Genomic DNA, 19,406 nt, shown 5'->3' with positions numbered 1-19,406 from the left:
GGATCTAGTGTTGTGTTCCGTCTGTTCAGCATTTGGTTATGTTCTCTCTCTTTCTTTAATTATTTATCTGTTGCTTCTGATTTGTTTCGTGTATATTTCTCTGGAATCACTGTTGCCATTTTAGTATTTTGTTCTCTTTCATTTATTCTTCTCTGGTCAGAATGACAATACAGAAAACTCACTTCAAAAAGAGTACAGAAGGCAATATTCACTGCTAAGGACCTAATCAGTAGGGATAGAAGCAACATGTTGGAACTAGATTCTGAATAAAAATTATAAAGATACTACCTGGGCTGAGAAAAGCATATAAGACACAGAGAGTCCCTTTCTGGCAAAATAAAAGAACTAAAATCTGAGGAGGTCAAAAATAAAAGGGCAATTCCTGAGATGCAATAAAAAATGGAGGCTCTAACTGCTAAGAAAAATGAGACAGAAGAGAGGATCTCTGATATAGAAAACAAATTGAGAAAAATAAGAAAACTGAAGTAAAACAACAACAAAAAAAAACAGAGATAAACAACCTCTTGATCACAGGGGAAAAATATGAGAGATAAGTGATAACATAAGATGACACAATATTAGCATAATAGGGTCCGAAAGAAGAGGAAAAAGTAGAGAAAGTGGGAAAGAAGGTATACATGAGCATATTATAGCTGAAAATTCCTCTAATCTGAGGAAGGAGACAGGCATTCAGATTCAGAAGGAACAAAGGATCCCCCTCAAAATCAATACAAAAGTAGGCTAACACCTCAACATATAACAGTGAAGCTTGCAAATTTCAGAGACAAAGAGAAAATTCTGAAAGCAGCTCAGGACAAGAGGTCCTGAACCTATGAGGGTAGAAAAATAAGACTCCCAGCAGACTTATCCACAGATACCTGGAAGGCCAGATAGGACTGGCATGATATATTCAGGGTGCTAAATGAAAACAGTATGCAGACAAGGATACTATATCCAGCAAGTCTGTCATTCAGAATAGAAGGAGGGATAAAGAGAAACAGGAAAAAGAGAAACCAAAATAATTTGTTATTAAACCAGCCCACCAAGAAATATTAAAGAGCATCCTGGAAGCGAAAAGAGAGCCCAAAAGTAACATAAACCAGAAATGAACAGAGATAATATTCAGAAACAATGACTTTACAGGTCAAACAAGGACAATGGATTCATATAGCTCAATGTTCACTCTAAATATAATTGGGCTAAATACTAGAATCAAAAGTCATAGGTTCAATTTGGATAAAAAAAGCATGACACTTTGATATGTCGTCTACAAGCAGCAGAATTTAGACCAAAAGACACTTCCAGATCCAAAGTGAGGAGGAAGAGAACCATCTATCATTCTAGTGGACATTAAAAAAAAAAAAGTTAAGGTGGAAATCTTTATATCAGACACATTAGATTCTAACCTGAAGACTGTCATAAGAGATGAGGAAGGACAATATAATTAATAATTAATAAATAAGTTGTCTATCAAACAAGTAGAACAAACAATTGCAAATATTTAGCCTCTAATAGAGGAGCAGCCAAATATATAAAGCAAATAACAACAGAATTAAGAAACACTTTGACAATAATACAGTAATAGTAGGGATCTTTAACACAACATTCACAAAAATGCACAGATCATCAAAGCAGAATTTCAGTAAGGAAACAAGAGCTTTGAATGACACACTTGACCAGACAGACACTACAGACATATTCTGAGCATGCCTTCCTAAAGCAAAAGACCACATATTCTTCTTGAGTGAGCATGGAACATTTTCCATAATCTAACACAGCTCAGTCAAAAATCATGTCTCAACAGATTCCAAAAGATTGGGTTATTCCCTGCAATTTTTCTGACTACAATGATTGGAATTTTGAACTCAATCACAACAGGAAATTTAGGAGGGACAAAATTCATTCAGGTTAAAGCATCCTACTAAAGAATGAATGGGTCAAACAAGAAACTAAAGAAGAATCTTTAAATATTCATGAAATGAAATAAAAGAAAAACACAACAGTTCAGATGAAGCAAAGGCAGTCTTAAGAGAGAAGTATACAGTGATACAAGCTGTTCTCAACACAGGAAAAGTCTCAACTACACAACTTAACCTTACACCTAAAGGAGCTAAATGTCGCAAGAGAAGAGAAATAATAAAGATTATAGCAGAAATTGATGAAATACAAACTAAAAGAACAGTAGACTAGAACAACAAAACTAGGAGCTGGTTACTTTGAAAGAATTAATAAGATCAATAAACCACTAGACTGACCTATCAAAAACAAAAGATCAAGGACCTGAATAAATAAAACTATAAATGAAAGAGGTGAGATCACTACCAACACCAAGGAAATACAAACAATTTCATAGATTGTTATGTGCAATTATATGCCAACCAATTAGGCAATCTAGAAGAAATGGAAGCATTCCTAGAAACACATGACTTACCAAAACTGAAGCAAGAAGAAATAGAAAGCCTGAACAGAATCAAAACCAGCAAAGAAATTGAAGCAATAATCAAAGATCACCTAACAAACTACAACTCAAGACCAAATGATTCCTAGGGGAATTCTACCAAATATTTAAAGAGAATTAATACCTATTTTTGGAAGCTATATCAAAAAATAGAAATGGAAGGAATACTTCCAAACATTCTATAAGACCAGCATTACCTTGATCCCAAAACCAGACAAAGACTCCACCAAAAGGAAAAATACAGAACAATATCCCCAGTAAACAAGGATGTAAAAAATTCTCAGGAGAGAGCCAATAGGATCCAAAAGCACATTGAAAGTATTAATCACCATGATCAAGTGGGATTTCTTTCTGGGCTTCAAGGGTGGTTCAACATCTACAAATAAATCATAGTGATACATCGCATTAATAAAAGAAAGGATGACAACCATACAATCCTCTCAGTTGATGCAGAAAAAGCATTTGACAAAATACAGCATCCTTTCCTGATTAAAACTCTCCACAGTGTAGGGATACAGGGAACTTATCTCAATATCATTAAAGCTGTATACAAAAAAAAAAAAAAAACCCACAGACAATACCATTTTCAATGGTCAGGAACAAGCAGGGATACCGACTCACCACTGTTGTTCAAAATAGTACGAGACATTTTAACCTCAGCAAGGAGACAAAAAAAGAAAAAAAAAGGAATAAAAGGCTCCAAATCAGCAAAGAAGCCATCGAACTCTAACTCTTTACAGATGACATGATACTATACGTAGAAAACCCAAAAGACTCCACTCAAATATTGCTAGATCTCATATTCAGCAACGTGGCAGCATATGAAATCAATGCTCAGAAATAAGTTGCAGTTCTATACAGGAAGACTGAAGAAAGTGGCATTAAGGGATTAATCCCATTGACGATTGCACCAAAACTCAAAAATACCTATTGAAAACCTAACCAAAGTGGTAAAAAAGTTCTCTACTCTGAAAACAATAAAATACTTATGAAAGAAATTAAAGATGAATGAATTTATTGGAAAAAAGTCTGTGCTCATGATTGGAAGAACAAGTATTGTGAAAATGTCTATGCTACCCAGAGCAATCTACACATTCAATGCAATCGCTATCAAACTATAATCAGTAGTTTTAAACGAGCTGGAACTAATAATCATAGATTTGTATGAAACTAGAAAAAAAACCCAGGTAACCTGAGGAAATTTGCAAAAGAAAACCAAAACTGGTGGCATCACAATTCTGGACCTCAAGCTATATTACAAAGCTGTAAGCATCAGAGAACATACTCCTGGCACAGAAGCGAACACATAGATCAATAGAATAGAGGATCCAGAAATGAATCCTCATCATTATGGTCCACTAATATTCAAATCTTCAACAAACCAGGGAGGAATATCCAATGGAAAATAGTGTCTTCAACAAATGATTGGAAAGCCACATTGCAGAAGAATGGAACTGGATCATTTTCTTATACCAACACAAAAAGTAACCCAAAAGTTTTTGATAGACCTGTGAGACAAGAATCCATCAAAGTCCTAGAGGAGGGCACATGCTGAAACATCTTTCACCTCAGCCACAGCAACTTCTTGCTAGACACAGCTCTCCAGGCAAGGGAAAGAAAAGCAAAAATGAACTATCTGGACTTCATCAAGATATAAAGCTTTCACAAAGGAAAGGAAATAGTCAACAAAAAGAAAAGGCAACCTACAGAATACGGAAGATATTTGCAAATGATGTATCAGGCTAGTATTCAAGATCTCTGAAGAACTTACTTAACTCAATACCCCCAAAAACATTGCTGTCAGGAAATAGAAGAGTTGAACGGACATTTCTTAAAGTAGACCTACAAATGGCCAACAGACACATGAAAAATACTCCACATGCCTTGACATCAGGGAAATGCAACTCAAAACCACAATGAGATACCATCTCACACCAGTCAAAATGGCTAAAATTGACAAGTCAGGAAACAACGAATGTCGGTGAGGATGCAGAGAAAGAGGACCCTCTCACAATACTAGTGAGCATGCATGATGATGCAGTCACTCTGGAAAACAATATGGAGGTTCCCCAAGAGTTTGAAAATAGAGCTACCCTACAACACAGCAATTGAACTACTAGCAATTTACTCCAAAGATACAATTGTATTGAATCAAAGGACCACCTGCAGCCCAATGTTCACAGCAGGAATATGCAAGATAGACAGACTGTATAAAGAGCCAGATGTCCATCCACAGATGAATGGATAAAGATGTGGTGGATAATACAATGGACTATTATGCAGCCATCAGAAGGATTAAGCCTTACTATTTACATCAATATGGATGGAATCAAAGGATATGATTCTGAGAAAAAGAAGTCAATTAGAGAAAAATTATCATATGGTTTCACTCATGCGTGGAATTTAAGAAACAAAACAGAGGATCATGGAAAAGGGGAGGGAAATTGAAATAGGATGAAATCAGAGAGGGAGACATATGAAAGACTCTTAACTATGTGAAAGAAACTGAGGGCTGCTGGAGAGGAGATTGGTGGGGTAATGGGGTAAGCGGATGACAGGCTTTAAGAAGGACACATGAGGTCATAAGTACTGGGTATTATAGCAACTGATGAATTACTAAATTCTACATCTGAAACTAATGATATACTATATCAATGATAATTAAATTTAAATGAAGCAAACAAAAGACAGATAGAGATCATTAGAACATAATCATTGGAAGTAGAGGTCCAGTTTTTCTACGGTGGGTACCTCTTCCTGGGCAGGAGGAGAAAGTTTCTATTAGCAGCTAACGTTTCAACTGTGTTTGAATTCTCTTCAGATTTCCTGAGGGAAATTGCTGAAACATATCAATCAATATGTTTAATGATGATTAGAACCAATAAATAACAAAAAAGATCAGGTGGAAATACCCATGTGAAAATTACTGGGGTGAAAATTCTAGAAAGGGAGACTCTAATGCAGCACTCCTGGGGTATAATCAAGGAGCTGTGACAGACCAGGAACATAATGGTCCAGGTAGAGAGTTGCAAGAAGCAAGAACAAAAATACACACAGGGTCAGACTATATAGTGCTGAGACCACTGACTCTCCCTGAAACCACAAAGTATATGAATGTTGTTATTGTCTCTTAAAAATGACACAGACTCCAAAATTTTCAGGAGCACTCACTCACTTTTGTGCTATAAGGAGTTGGGGGAATAGTTGTGAAAAGATTTTGCAGCTAGCTTCTATTTGTCCTTTAAGTTTTGATCGTAGAAGGAACTTTACAAATGCATTAGAAAACATTTCACCATAAAATACTTCTCTTAGCTTTATATTTTACAATTTCTATCATGTTCAATACAGAAGAAAAAGTCCATAACCGTATCTTGACCTGCATCTTAGAGAAACTCTTAGGATGATTTTTATTTTATTATGGTCCCATGATACAAACACTGGGAAGGACCTCAGAATGAGGTCCATGTCTTTATATCTGTGAAATATATAAGGTTTTAGAACTTGATAAAGGTCAATCAAATAAATAATGTCATGCTAGACTTACTTTATGTTTCTCATTCTATTATTGAGAACTCATGAGACTGTGCCATCCTATAATTAGTAGTCAGGTAACAGCATGCCTCTATCTCTCAGTAAATACATTTTAGCAGACAAGGCCTGGAATTTTTTTACGTATTCTGCTTTCCAACACAATCCTAAGTTTGCTGATTTCTGTTGCCAGGATTTCCTGATAATCAACTTCTATTAATAAAACAAAAAGAACTATTTCTGAGATGCCAACATGGGATTTTCTAACATTTAGTCTGAATTATAATTAAACTACAGCAAACTAAAAGTAAAATGAGTCTCGTTAACTTGATCAAGGAATATGTTCCAGAAGTCTAAAGGAAATGTTACCTTTAATTTTAAAAGAGTTCCATTAAATTCAGGAACAAGATAAGGCCACCTTTTATAGCTGTCATTATTATGTACTGCACTGGCTTTTAATACCAGGTCCTTAACCGTATATACTAACAGAGATCAAAAGATTTAAAACATTGAATGAAGCCAAACTGTGCAAAGATATTTAAGATTTTAAGCCCTTTGCACACTGTACAAATGGAACAAATCTTTTCCCCTTTAGAGTCTACCAGGACTAAGCTCTTGTGTGTGGTTGCCTAATGAGGGGCATATATCCAAATTTGTCCCTCACCCAGGTTTTCAAGAGAAATTAGGCATTCATATTTTATATGCATGTTAATTATTTGAATATACTGATGACCTATTATAAAATCTTATGTTAAACAATTTTTGGATTAAACAAATTTGCAAATTTTCAGGTAAATTCAGTCTAGCAGCCTGTCACTTTGGAAATTCTGTGTCAAACAATGAATAATAGGAAAAGGAAAATAAGTAGTTGAAGCAACACAAAACAACACAAGTCATTATTGGCTGATATGTTCATCTACTTCCCCAAACCAAGACAATCAGCTTGCAGATTAAACTACTTATTAAAAGAGCTTACTCAAAAGCCAGCATAATAATACTTCCAAATGTAAATATAATAGACAATTATAAAATGGAATAAATCTCCACCAGAATAAAAATAAAATTATGAGATGTAACAGAAATATGAATAGTCTTCATTGAAGAACACTAAACCTAGTAAAAAAAAATACAACAATTGAATCAGATGACTTATACAATTTGGAAGTGAAGGAACTCCCTTTTTAAAGTTGTTTATTTTTCCCAGAGTTAGCAGTCTTTACGTTCTGTCTCCCCAGTTAATTGGCACACTGAGTGAATTCCTAAACATAATTGCTGAAGGTGATTTGCATGGAAACGGAGTAAATGATTCTAAAGTACATATGGTTGAATGTATAGAAGAATCAAGGATTTTGGAGCGTAGAGGGAGAAGAACCAAGTGCAAATATATCTAAAGCTATATTATGATATCTAATTGGGTATGTCCACAGAATAAACAAATAGGTTTAGAGGACAGAGAGTATCATGCAAACAAATTCAACAATATATATTTGGTAATTTAATATAGAATGAAGTTGAAAGTATTTAAGTATTAAAAATAAATTTTAATAAGATAAATGACTATCAATTTGGAAAAAAGCTTTGAAAGTATGTCAAAACTCAGTAAGGGCAGCCCCAGCGGCTCAGCGGTTTAAGGGGCCTTCAGCCCAGGGCCTGATCCTGGAAACTCAGGATGGAGTCCCAAGTCCAGCTCCCTGCATGGAGCCTGCTTCTCCCTCCACCTGTTTATCTGCTTCTCTCTCTGTGTATCTCTCATTAATAAATAAATTTTTAAAAAATCTTTAAAAAACTAAATAAAAAACATTCCTGCAGGACTCCATGTGTATGGGAGACATTAAAAACATAGAGGAAAAGGATGTAGAATAAAACAAAAATGCATTGGGCAGCCTGGGTGGCTTAGCGGTTTAGTGCCTTCAGCCCAGGGTGTGACTTGGAGACATGGGATCGAATCCCACGTCAAGGCTCCCTGCAGGGAGCCCGCTTCTCCCTCTGCCTGTGTCTCTGCCTCTCTCTCTCTCTCTCTCTCTCTCTCTCTCTCTTTGTCTCTCATGAATAAATAAAATCTTTTTTTAAAAAAAGATAAAAATCAATTAGTTACAGCAGGAATGGGGACATGGGAGATGGAATGCAAGGAGAGTACACTCGTTTCCTTTTTTCATAGCTCATAATTATTTTTAATAATATAAAAACAAACCTGATTCATAGAAAATGTAGTGTTTTAAATTTCTGGACATAATGCAGTCACTGAACTTCCCCTTTGCTGAAAGTAACTAGAAGATGCACAAAATACAGGAAACATCGTTTTCAGTTTTGGTTGACTGGTAACATACTTCTGGGACACTTAAGGGAAAGGAGATAGATCAGGCGAGTTCTAGGACAGCTTCTGGCTGACCAAGAAGTCTCCAACCCCTTGTAGAGGTGAGGAGAACTGCAAAAGGCTCCCCTCACCTCCGACATCACAAGAAGGTTTCTAAGAGCTCTCTTAGATCTTTAATGAATTCCTTTTCTCTTTTTTCCCCCTGAACACTCAAGAATTGATTTTTCAGACTTCTTTTCCTTTCTCCCCTTCCAATGCTTGGAGTGATTCCTTGTCCCCTTTCCTCATGACTACTTCCTCATGTCAATCCCCACTCAATTCACTTTGAAATCTTCCCCATTGGCAGATATGGTTTAATTATACCAATTTGTTCATGAAAATGTATCTTTTCTGGGAGTGCAAACAAATATTTCTCTAATGTCCTCTTTCATTCTCTGATAAATGTCCTCTTTGGGTCTTAAGTATTTAGTCCACCACCACTTTCTATGTAAGAATACTGGGCATCTTTGGTGGCACAGGATAACATTGTGCTTCCATTGGCAGAAACTTTTCACATACTTATGAAGTTAATTTCATTCTTTTCTCATTAGCTTATATCAATTAAAGTAATACTTCCTATTGCCTATTTCATGGGTATTATAAACTCAGGTACTGAAAGAGCATCATATGACAGTGCTTGATTACAGATTATGATGTGGTGGTGGTGGTGGCAGGTGTGTATTATATATATATATCAGTTGGGTGATCTTCAAAAGTGAAAATATGTATTTTAAAACATTCTCATAAAAAACAAAAGACCAAAATTGAAATGAAGTAAAACAGACTTTCCAATCTTAGTTCTCCCAAATAATCTGAATTTTGATTTTTCAGACATATTAGGACCAAAAGAAAGCTTTTTTTCTAATACCCAAACAAACAAACATGGCAGTCAAGGGAGGTAAGCTCACTTCTTTCTCCCGTATGTAAAGCATGGGAAAACCCCCACAAAAGGCCACTGAGTGGCTGATACCACCCATTGCTGCCAAATACAAGATTCTCCTTCTCTCACCACTCACAGAATTTTGAAAAATTCTCCAGTCACAGTACAGGTTTTCACCAATATTTAAGCTTTTATTAGAGGTTGAGGGTGCCTCCATGTAGATTTCCCAGTGAGGCAAGCCTCAAACACAGACTCCAGAGCAGAATTCTCTTAGAACACCTTCTCCAAATGCCAGGTTGTCAGGACAGCCACCTACATTAAGTTCCAGTTACATATGGATTAACACCATGACCACATTCATTACCTCTAAAATAAAATATAGACGAAGAATTGGTGTGTGCTCACACACACAATCATTCTCTCACTAGTTTGTGCTTTTCTTCTGAAAGCAAATTGATCCAGGAAGGTAAATTATCATGTGAATATTATTCACATATTCATCCTGACTATGACCAGATGTCAAAACCTTTCATGTAAGGTCTATGATAGGTTTTTCAAAGTGGTTTGGATTTAAGTAATCCTATTCTTTAAAAAAAATTTTTTTATTTATTCATGAGAGACAGAGAGAGGGTGTGTGGGGCAGAGACACAGGCAGTGAGAGAAGTAGGCTCCATGCAGGGAGCCTGACATGGGACTCGATCCCAGGTCTCCAGGATCACACCCTGGCCAAAGGCAGGCACTAAACTACTGAGCCATCCAGGGATCCCCAAGTAATCTTATTCTAATGCAATGCTCTCAGAATAAGGAGTCTATATATTTATTACTATTTACTGATATTAATACAATAAAATATACAAAAAGGATGATTAAAAATTACAAATTGGCTTTATTCCCCAAAGAAAAATATTCTATCTCTCCTGTCCCTGAAGGAAAACCAACCTGTTAAGGAAATATATATTAGGATCCCTGAATATCTTGTATCAGCAGAAGTCACAATTTGCTACACCATAACTTTTTCATGGCATTTTTCACTTCCGCATTCCTCAGTGTATAGATCAGAGGGTTCAGCAAGGGTGCCCCAATGGTATAAAACACTGCCACCACCTTGTCTACTGGAAATGTGGTTGCTGGGCGTGTATACATGAATATACATGGACCAAAAAATAGGACAACCACAATAAAATGGGAGGTGCAGGTCGAAAGGGCTTTTCGCTTTCCTTCTGCACTGTAGTTTCTCAGAGAGTACAAGATGATAACATAGGAGATAAGCAGGATTATGAAACTCACCGTGCATATGGCTCCACTGTTAGAAACAACTAGCAAATTTATTACATAAGTGTCCATGCAAGCAAGTTTCAGCAAGGGCTGCAAGTCACAGAAATAGTGATCAATCATATTGGGAACACAGAAAGGCAATCTCAAAGCCAGGACAATTTGTGCCGAAGAGTGGATACAGGATCCCACCCAACCCAGAATCACCAGTACACTGCAGACATGCCTGTTCAGGATGGTTGTGTAACGCAAGGGCTTACAAATGGCTACATAGCGATCAAAAGCCATCAGGATCAGCACGAAGATTTCCATGCATCCAAAGAAGTGGGCTGAAAAGACCTGAGTCATGCACTCATTGTAGGAAATAGTCTTCTGCTGGGAAATGGCATCCACAATCAACCTGGGAGCTGTGGTTGTAGAGAAGCAGGCATCAGCAAAGGACAGGTAAAATAGGAAGAAGTACATGGGACTCCCAAGGGTCCTGCTTCTTTTAATAGTCACTACAATGAGAAAGTTTCCCAACAGTGTGGCAAGGTAAAACATCAAGAAGACCCCAAATATTGCTTTCTGTTTTCTTGGATCCTGTGTCAAGCCAAACAGAATGAATTCATTCACACTGCTGTTCATCGCCATAGTAGTATCTATAGGTAGGGTGAACTTGATAAGACCTTAATCTGCAAAAGAAGAAAAGAAGTAACATCTTGGGGAGATCATTGGGCTGACCTCCGAATTCCTTATTTTTGCTCTGTTACCTCCAATTTCTTTAATCCTTGTGAATCTTTGTAAATCTGCAGAAGTCCAAGCCTCTCCCAGATCTATATATTAAGTCAGAAACTAACCAAAATGGATCAAAGCCTTTGCATTTGGATAATAAAAAGTCAATATCCTTTAAATATTTTGATTCCTACCAAGATTGAAAATGGCAAAACTTGTACTTTCCTTGGTCAGGTGCCTTAACTGCCTTGAAATTTGGCCTCCAGGCAGCCCTGGTGGCTCAGCAGTTTAGCGCCACCTTCAGCCCAGGGCCTGATCCTGGAAACACAGGATCAAGTCCTAAGTCGGGCTCCCTGCATGGAGCCTGCTTCTCCTTAGGCCTGTGTCTCTGCAGCTCTCTCACTCTCTCTCATTAATAAATAAATAAAATCCTTAAAAAAAATAAATTTGGCCTTCATTTGAAAATTTACGTCTAAGAGTTTCCCTGCTTTACCTTGAGTTTCCCTAAAATGAAAAAAGATTTTTATGATCACATATATACACATCTAGTTCACATTTTATGCATTTTATCTATGTGCATTGAAATCTGAAAAACACTATTCCGATATTATTTAGCACTCATACTGTTGGAGGACCCTCCTGAAGAAAATATCCTCAGTTGAGTTCACTGATTTTTGGGTCTCTGACTTCATCTCTGAGCTTATCAGTATCTTGGATAAAATATCCTTTACAAAAATCTACTTTGACAAGTCTTTTACCTCTTGTGTTTTATGTCACATTCACTGATAGTCGTTGATAACAAAAGCCTGGAGAACTTTGAGGTTTGTCATAATTGAGGAAATTTCCTGTTTACCATCTTTACTGTTCTATTAAACTGATGTCCTCGAGAATCTCTGCATATGGATTCAATGTGGTAGAAAAATCTTAATGATGTCTATAACCTAAACAGTGTTTTTACACATATATGGTCCTTTTTACCCTGAATTGTCTTATTTCTAAAAATACCATTTGAAGAAAATTCCATTATTCAATATACATGTTATGATTTTTCTGTTTCAAGTTCTTGTTCATAGCATATATAGTTTGTCATTGAAATCATTGTATGCCAAGTGTGTTCTGATTTTGACTTGGAATTATTATCACACTTCTTCCCATGTTACTATATTTTCCATGGATAAATTGTTCATTTATAACTGACATTGTAAAATTTTTCTAAGTGGTATTTATTTGACCCTTTGTCAATCGAGATATTCCTGTTGTTTTAATTTTCATTCTTAAAACAATTCAGAATAATTTTACAATCATGATATTGCTGCCCCAAATGCTTGATGTTGTCATTGCTATTGGTAATTATTAAAAGGTTCTTCAATATTTTGTGTTCATTTATTAACTATATTTTATTGTCAAACAATTCATATCATTAATTCTTCAAAGGACACAGAGGAATGAGAGAATAAATTTATAATCAGTCTCAAAATTATTGACTTTATGATCCTACTCTCCAGAAATGACTATTTTTGGTTTTTATGTGTAATTTTTAAACATTATAACAGTATACTTCTTTATGTGTATCTCTTTTGTATATACAAGTATGGCCAATATTTCAAGGTTGATGATATTCCAAAAAGCTGATAAACATGCAAACACAATTTATTTTGTGACATTATCTTATTACCTCACTGGGATAATAGTAAATAACTATATTTTATTATGTGCATATACCTTTTTGTCATACACCACATTTAACAGTTTTATTGCATTTTTAAAAAGATTTTACTTATTTATTCATGAGAGACACAGAAGCAGAGATGTAGGCAGAGGGAGAAACAGGCTCCATGCAGGGAGCCCGACGTGGGACTCGATCTTGGGTCTCCAGGATCAGGCTCTGGGCTGAAGGCAATGCCAAACCGCAGAGCCACCCGGGCTGCCCAGTTTTACTGCATTTTTTATGTAAAGATTGCCCATCTGAGAATTTTTCATCTTTTGTCAGTTTATATTTTGCAGTCTTGATATTTTATCTGGGATGGCTATTAATCTAGCAAAACATTACATTTCCTGGGCAAGAACACAGATGCTAGATTCAGATGTCTTGAGTTCAAATCCTAGTTCCACTATATACTAGTTTGGGAAAGACACGTTGAACATAATCATGGTACCTAGGTAGAAAATGAGAAAAGATCTGGCTCATAGTGAGTAAGAAGGATTAAGTGCCAACCTCTGCTTCTTTCACTATTATGATTTTACTTTTTCTTCATGTCTGGGGCTTTTTCCCTTTTCCTGTAATCCAATCTGCCAATTTGCCCATTTTAATTTAGCCTACTTCCAAAACATTTTTAAATTATACTATCTACTCACTTCTGTCATAATCCTACAATAATCTTTTCTTTTGAGTATTGACTCACAAATATCTGGAGTTATTGTAAAAAAATGGGAAAAATATTCCACTGCTCTTAATAGTTTGAGTTTTAAGATAAATATAGTTGAGATCATTCATTATGTAAGGCACACTATCATTGATATTAGAAGAATACAAAGAGAAAAGAGACAAGATTACAAATTTCTAAAGAATAGTTTGGGAGTGAAAAATTCAGAATTATGTTAACAGATGAATCATAACTTTAACTGAAGAAAGACATTCTATATTATGTTTCCTGAGATGCAGATATTCTAAAGCAGAGCATGGAGGTGGTTTAGCACAGTGATAGCGCTTAGAAACCGAAGCCACACAGCCTAGATTTGTACCCCACCCAACTGCCCACTATGGTGAGATATGTAACAAGTCCCTTGATATCTCTTTGCTTCATTTTCTTCACCTGTAAACATTAAGAGCAAAGCAACCTACTTCTTAGGGTTTCTATGCAGGCTAAATAATTCAGTATGTACAAAGCATGGGAGATAGAGGTCTGTGCACCTGCAATTGCGATCGTTGCTTTCATTAGGATAATTAGTATCAATTTTCCATTATGATGATTAGTATCAACTTTCAAGGATATTAATCTACCTTGTTCATTTACCCATAAAACAGATGCACAATTGTTTTACACACTGCTAGACTTATCACAATTGATTAGCCAACCATAACACACCATCATCAATGAGAGGCCAGAGTTAACCCTAGGGTTCACTCTTTGTGTGCTACATTCTATGGATTTGGGTAAATGTTAGGGACATACATCCATCATTATAATATCATACAGCGCATTTCTACTGCCCTAAAATAGAATCATTTTGGATTTCCAAAACAGAAGATAATTCTTTTCACATAGTGTCTAATATTCATTAAATTCTAAATAAAATGTCTCACGCTATTTTTATTGAAGGAAAACAGAAATTTGAGTTAGATATCTATATGAATTTGCATTATGAGAATTATCAGTTCATATGTACCACAAAATCTGGTTGGTATTTCATAAACATCAGTACTACAAATGGCCAATCTTAGAATTCTTTAAATGGACCATCCATGTTTCTAAATGAACACCATAAAAATAAATTTATAAAAAAATAAAATAAATAAATAAAAGTAAAAATATGATGAACCATGAATATGATAAAATGGTTACGGTTTTCTAATGCAATGCCTGAAATACTCACCAGGACTTTGAAAGCCCTCCAACGCTGTGCCATAATATTCCTCACCACATTTCCTCCCATGCCTCTGGGCATGTAGGCTCCAGCCATGCCTGACGTTGCTGTCCTTCATAAAAATATTACTCCACACCATCTCATTCACTAAATTTTCACTATTTCTTAGTTATAAAGGCCTTCCTCTGATTAGACGTTCACTCTGCATTGCTAACTGTGCACGCTGTACTCAGTTCAGATGCCATCTCTGAAGCAAAACCTTCCAGGTTTTAAAGAAAACCTTCTGGCTAATGACTTTCCAATGGGAATGTGCGTGTGTGTGTGTGTGTGTCTGTGTCTGTGTGTCTGTGTGTGAATGTTTGCATACTAAGTCACACGATCCTTAAATGTTGTCTCTTTTCATTTTTTTATTTTTTTAATTCATTTTTTATTGGTGTTCAATTTGCCAACATATAGAATAACACCTAGTGCTCATCCCATCAAGTGTCCCCATCAGTGCCTGTCACCCAGTCTCCCCCACCCCCTGCCCACCTCCCCATCCACCACGCCTAGTTCATTTCCCAGAGTTAGGAGTCTCTCATGTTCTGTATCCCTCCCTGATATTTCCCACTCATTTTTTCTCCTTTCCCCTTTATTCCCTTTCACTATTTCTTATATTCCCCAAATGAATGAGACCATATAATGTTTGTCGATCCCATAAGGCAAGTACAAGTGTTCTATTTTGGGCAAATCAAGTTAGGCGGGCAGGCAGTTTAGCAGAGAGAAGAAACAAAGAAACCAGTACCTCTAGCCTTTGTGCTCCAAGGCAACCTCTCCTTCTTGGACACTCCACCTCCCACTGCCATGAGAATCATCATTCCTCAGCCACTTGAGTGGAGCCAGCATAAGGCAGAAACCATAAATATGTTAAGAACAAAACCATGGACATATCCAGTACATGTCCTGACTAGCAAATGGATGGAAAATTCTGATGAGTCAGAAAAAAAAGAGACCAGCATTTATATTTATACTTAAATGTAAATGCACAGTGCAAGGCTGAGCAAAGAATCTTGCCAAGGACAAAAGAGTGCTTCATCCTAGGATTTCACTAGCTTTCTTCTCATTTTTCCACTCTGTAGATCATCCCTTACTCCAACATCAGAAAGAAAATGTAATTCTTAGGTGTCAGTGGGTTTGGGCAGCCAACATTACCATCATTAATAGCAGAACAAGGAGTATCATAGTGCCATAGAATCGTGCTAACAATACTCTCTAAGAATACTGATTGCCGTGGTCAGTATACATCCTTTCCTTTTCCTGGCCTTAAACCTTGCAAGTAAGAAATCCACCTGTGTAGGATACTATACCTCTACACCCTTCAATGTACCCCTCATTCAATAAGAGTTGCTCCTGAGACAGTGCCTCATCAAGGACAGTGAAAGGCAAAAACCCTGACACATCAGAATCTTTTCATCACTGACAGAAATGCTTCTGGAACTACATGCTTCTCAGAGATTTAGAGAATTACATAATGGCAACTGCCAGTAATCCAGTGCTGAATGGTGATTGAGAAAAAGAACATAGTATAGTTGGCTTGAAAACTTACCATAATTCTTGTACAGAAGTAGATGAGATCCAATAGAGAGCTCATAGTTTTTGCTCTTGCAAATCTGATTTATTTTGAAGATGAATCATGTGCAGTGTGTTTGCAACATGTAAACTGTACTTCAAGTACATCTACTTGACTTTCCATTGCAGGATCCATGGGGAGAGAAGATACACCATAGGTAGCCAATCTTTCCTGGAGGCTTGGGTTAGACTCTTTAATAAGGTCTGTAATTATGAGCAGAAAGTTTCTTATATCTACTGTTAGAATTTTCTAGAATATAAAGAACAATATAAAGGTCCCACCATTCTATGATAGAAACATCTCTAAAGCCAGCTCTAGTACCCCAAAACTATTCCTTGGCAGGGCACATGGACTAACATTTCCTCTTCCTCCACCAGATATATATAGACAATTCATAGAAGTTCACAAATACCCAAACTGGAGGGATAAGAACTCTGTTCTTTCCCCCCAACCCCAAAGGATATGCTCTTTAAACTACTTAGCTCAGTCACTCCTGGACTACTGCAAACCATGGTCCCAAGTAATACAGACAAGGCTGTCAAGAGGCAGATTCTTCCCACAGAGTCCTTCTCCCCTCCAAGACTCTGAAGTGACCCATCTCATTTCTGTTACCAACTGTTCCACTGGTGTCTCTGTTCTAAGGAGAAAGTATTCCTTCAAGTCACACTGAAGTATAGACTAAAATTCCAAAGGCTTTACTCTATATATTGAAACTTTTCTAATAGCACACAAAACTCTGAGCAGAGGTGCACATTCCAACACATGTAATATGACTGAATTCTAGCTTCATGATTCATGTCTCTGTGAATTTAAGCAACTTTCTTCACTTCTCCCAATTTTCTATTCTAGAAAATGTTACTGTATATTTAATAATTATTATCCATCTTAATGATACTGATAGAATATAAATACTTGAAAACAAGTAATTAAAATTTCTATAATTTCTATAGTATGTGGAAGTTATTAACTCAGTAACTAAAGCAGAAGAGAAAGTGGAAATGAAAATAAAAGATATTTTTGTTTCGAAAGCTACTTAAGTTGTAGATTACATACAATAAAATGCACATTTTTTTGTCTGAACAATTCTATACATTCCTTAGTGCTCACCATAAGAGGTGTACTCTCAATCCCCTTCACCCTATTCACCCATCTGGCCAACTTCCCTTTGGCAACCACCTTTTTATTCTCAGTATTTAAGAATATGAGTTTTTTGGTCTCCTTTTTTCTTTTCCATTTGTTTTCTTTCTTAAATCTACATATGAGTAAATTCACATGATATCTGTCTTTCTCTATCCGAGTTATGCACTTAGTTTTAGACCCCCAAACTCCATCCATGTCATTGCAAAAATTATTTTCATAAAAATCCAATAGTGGAATTACTGGATCATATCATATCTATTTTTCATTTTTGAGGAAGCTCCATCATGCTTCCACAGTGACTGCACCAGGTTACATTCCCACCAGCAGTGTATGAGGGTTCATTTTATTCCAAGTCTTTGCAATACTCCTTATTTCTTGTTTTTTGAATTTTAGCTATTCTGACAGGTATGAGGTGACATCTCATTGTGGTTTTGATTTGCATTTCCCTGATGATGAATGATGTTGAACATCTTTTGATGTGTTCACTTGTTATTTTTATGTTCTTGGAAAAATGTCTATTCGGGTTCCCTGACCATTTTTAAGTCAGATTTTTAGTCTTTGTAGTGGTGAGTTATATACATTCTTTACATCTTTTATTAACCCCTTATCATTTTCATCTGTCTCCATGTATATTTTTATTTCTTGTCTGATTGTTTACTTCACCTGTTCATTATCTAGGAGCGGGTTATATAGCCTCCATGTATTTCTGTTCTTTCTAGGTTTCTTCTTGTAAGTACTTATAGTTTATACCACTGTGATCAAAAAAGGTGTATAATATGATTTCAATCTTTTTTTAATTTCTTAAGGCTTTTTTGCTTGTAGCCTAATATGCTATCTATTCAAGAGAATGTCCCAGTGACCCAGAAAAGAATCTGTCTTCTGCTGCATTAGAATATAATGTTCTGAAAATAATTGTAGGTCTATTTGGTCACATGTGTCCTTCAAGCCACCCTTTTTTGTTGATTTTTTTTGTCTGGATGATCTATTGATATAATGAGGGGTTAGAATTCCCTACTATTGTATTACTATCAATTTCTTCCTTTTTTTGTAAATAGTTGTTTTATGTATTTAGAAGCACCCATGTTGGTATGTAACATTTATATTATTATATACTATTTTAGATTGTTGGACTCCCTTCAGACCTAAAGACATACAGAGATTGAAATAGAAGGGACGTAAAAACATTTACCATGCAAATAGAAGCAAAAGGAAAGCTAAGGCAGAAATACTAATATCAGACAAAAAAGGTGAGTCATGTCTCGTCTCTTCTCTGATCAAAGTTCTCCAATGGTGCTCCACTTCATTTCATCAAAAGGGAAGTCATGTAATGCAAACTACAAAGCTCTATGTGATCTAGACCCAGCAATTCTTCTTTGATCTCACCTAGTACTCTCTAGGATCCATCTCATTAACCTCATACCCTCCAAGACATTACTGTGGTGTATATCCACATGGCTGACACCTTCACCCTCTTCAAGTATTTATTCCAACGTGATGTCTACCGTGAAGACTACTCTGACCACCTATTTAATGCTGCAGAATGGGGAGAGACTTAACGTGGCAGAGGAGTAGGGTACCTTCATCTTCTCTCGTCTCTAGAAATCAGCTGGATACCTAACAAATCATACCGAACAAAAGCAAAATCAACTGGCGATCTGAGAAAAAGTTGCTACAGTCCTACAAATAGAAAAACAACCATTTTTGCAATGGAGAGTGTATAGAAAAATGAATCTGAGGCCGTCTATCAGAAGATAAACCATGGGCATTGAAGCCTCCATTATCCAAGTACCAGAAAATGGTGTAAGCAGTGGAGTGCAAAATTGGGACTTTTACAAGTTTGCCTGAAGGGTGGTCAGGAGGTGAAGAA

The 19,406-nt window shown here is 36.2% G+C and overlaps 1 protein-coding gene across 2 annotated transcripts in view; it reads right to left on the bottom strand.

The window, feature by feature from the left end:
- Positions 1–15,184, bottom strand: part of LOC140613355 (olfactory receptor 4C11-like) — an 86,523-nt gene extending 71,339 nt beyond the window's left edge. The window contains exons 1-2 of one of the 2 annotated variants that reach the window (XM_072791887.1): positions 14,800–15,184; positions 10,118–11,165 (exon numbers count right to left, since the gene is read on the bottom strand). In XM_072791887.1, coding sequence (XP_072647988.1) covers positions 10,210–11,124 — 915 coding nt within the window. In that variant the 5' untranslated portion in view covers positions 11,125–11,165; positions 14,800–15,184 and the 3' untranslated portion in view covers positions 10,118–10,209. Of the gene's footprint in view, positions 1–10,117; positions 11,166–14,799 lie in introns of those variants that run through there. The other variant, XR_012014472.1, reaches the window with a different exon arrangement.
- Positions 15,185–19,406: the final 4,222 nt, after the last annotated feature.

Source organism: Canis lupus, chromosome 21 (genome assembly GCF_048164855.1).
Source record: "Canis lupus baileyi chromosome 21, mCanLup2.hap1, whole genome shotgun sequence".
Taxonomy (NCBI): domain Eukaryota; kingdom Metazoa; phylum Chordata; class Mammalia; order Carnivora; family Canidae; genus Canis; species Canis lupus.
The sequence above is the reverse complement of the archived record's forward strand: the minus strand, read 5'-3'. Positions and strand labels throughout refer to the sequence as shown.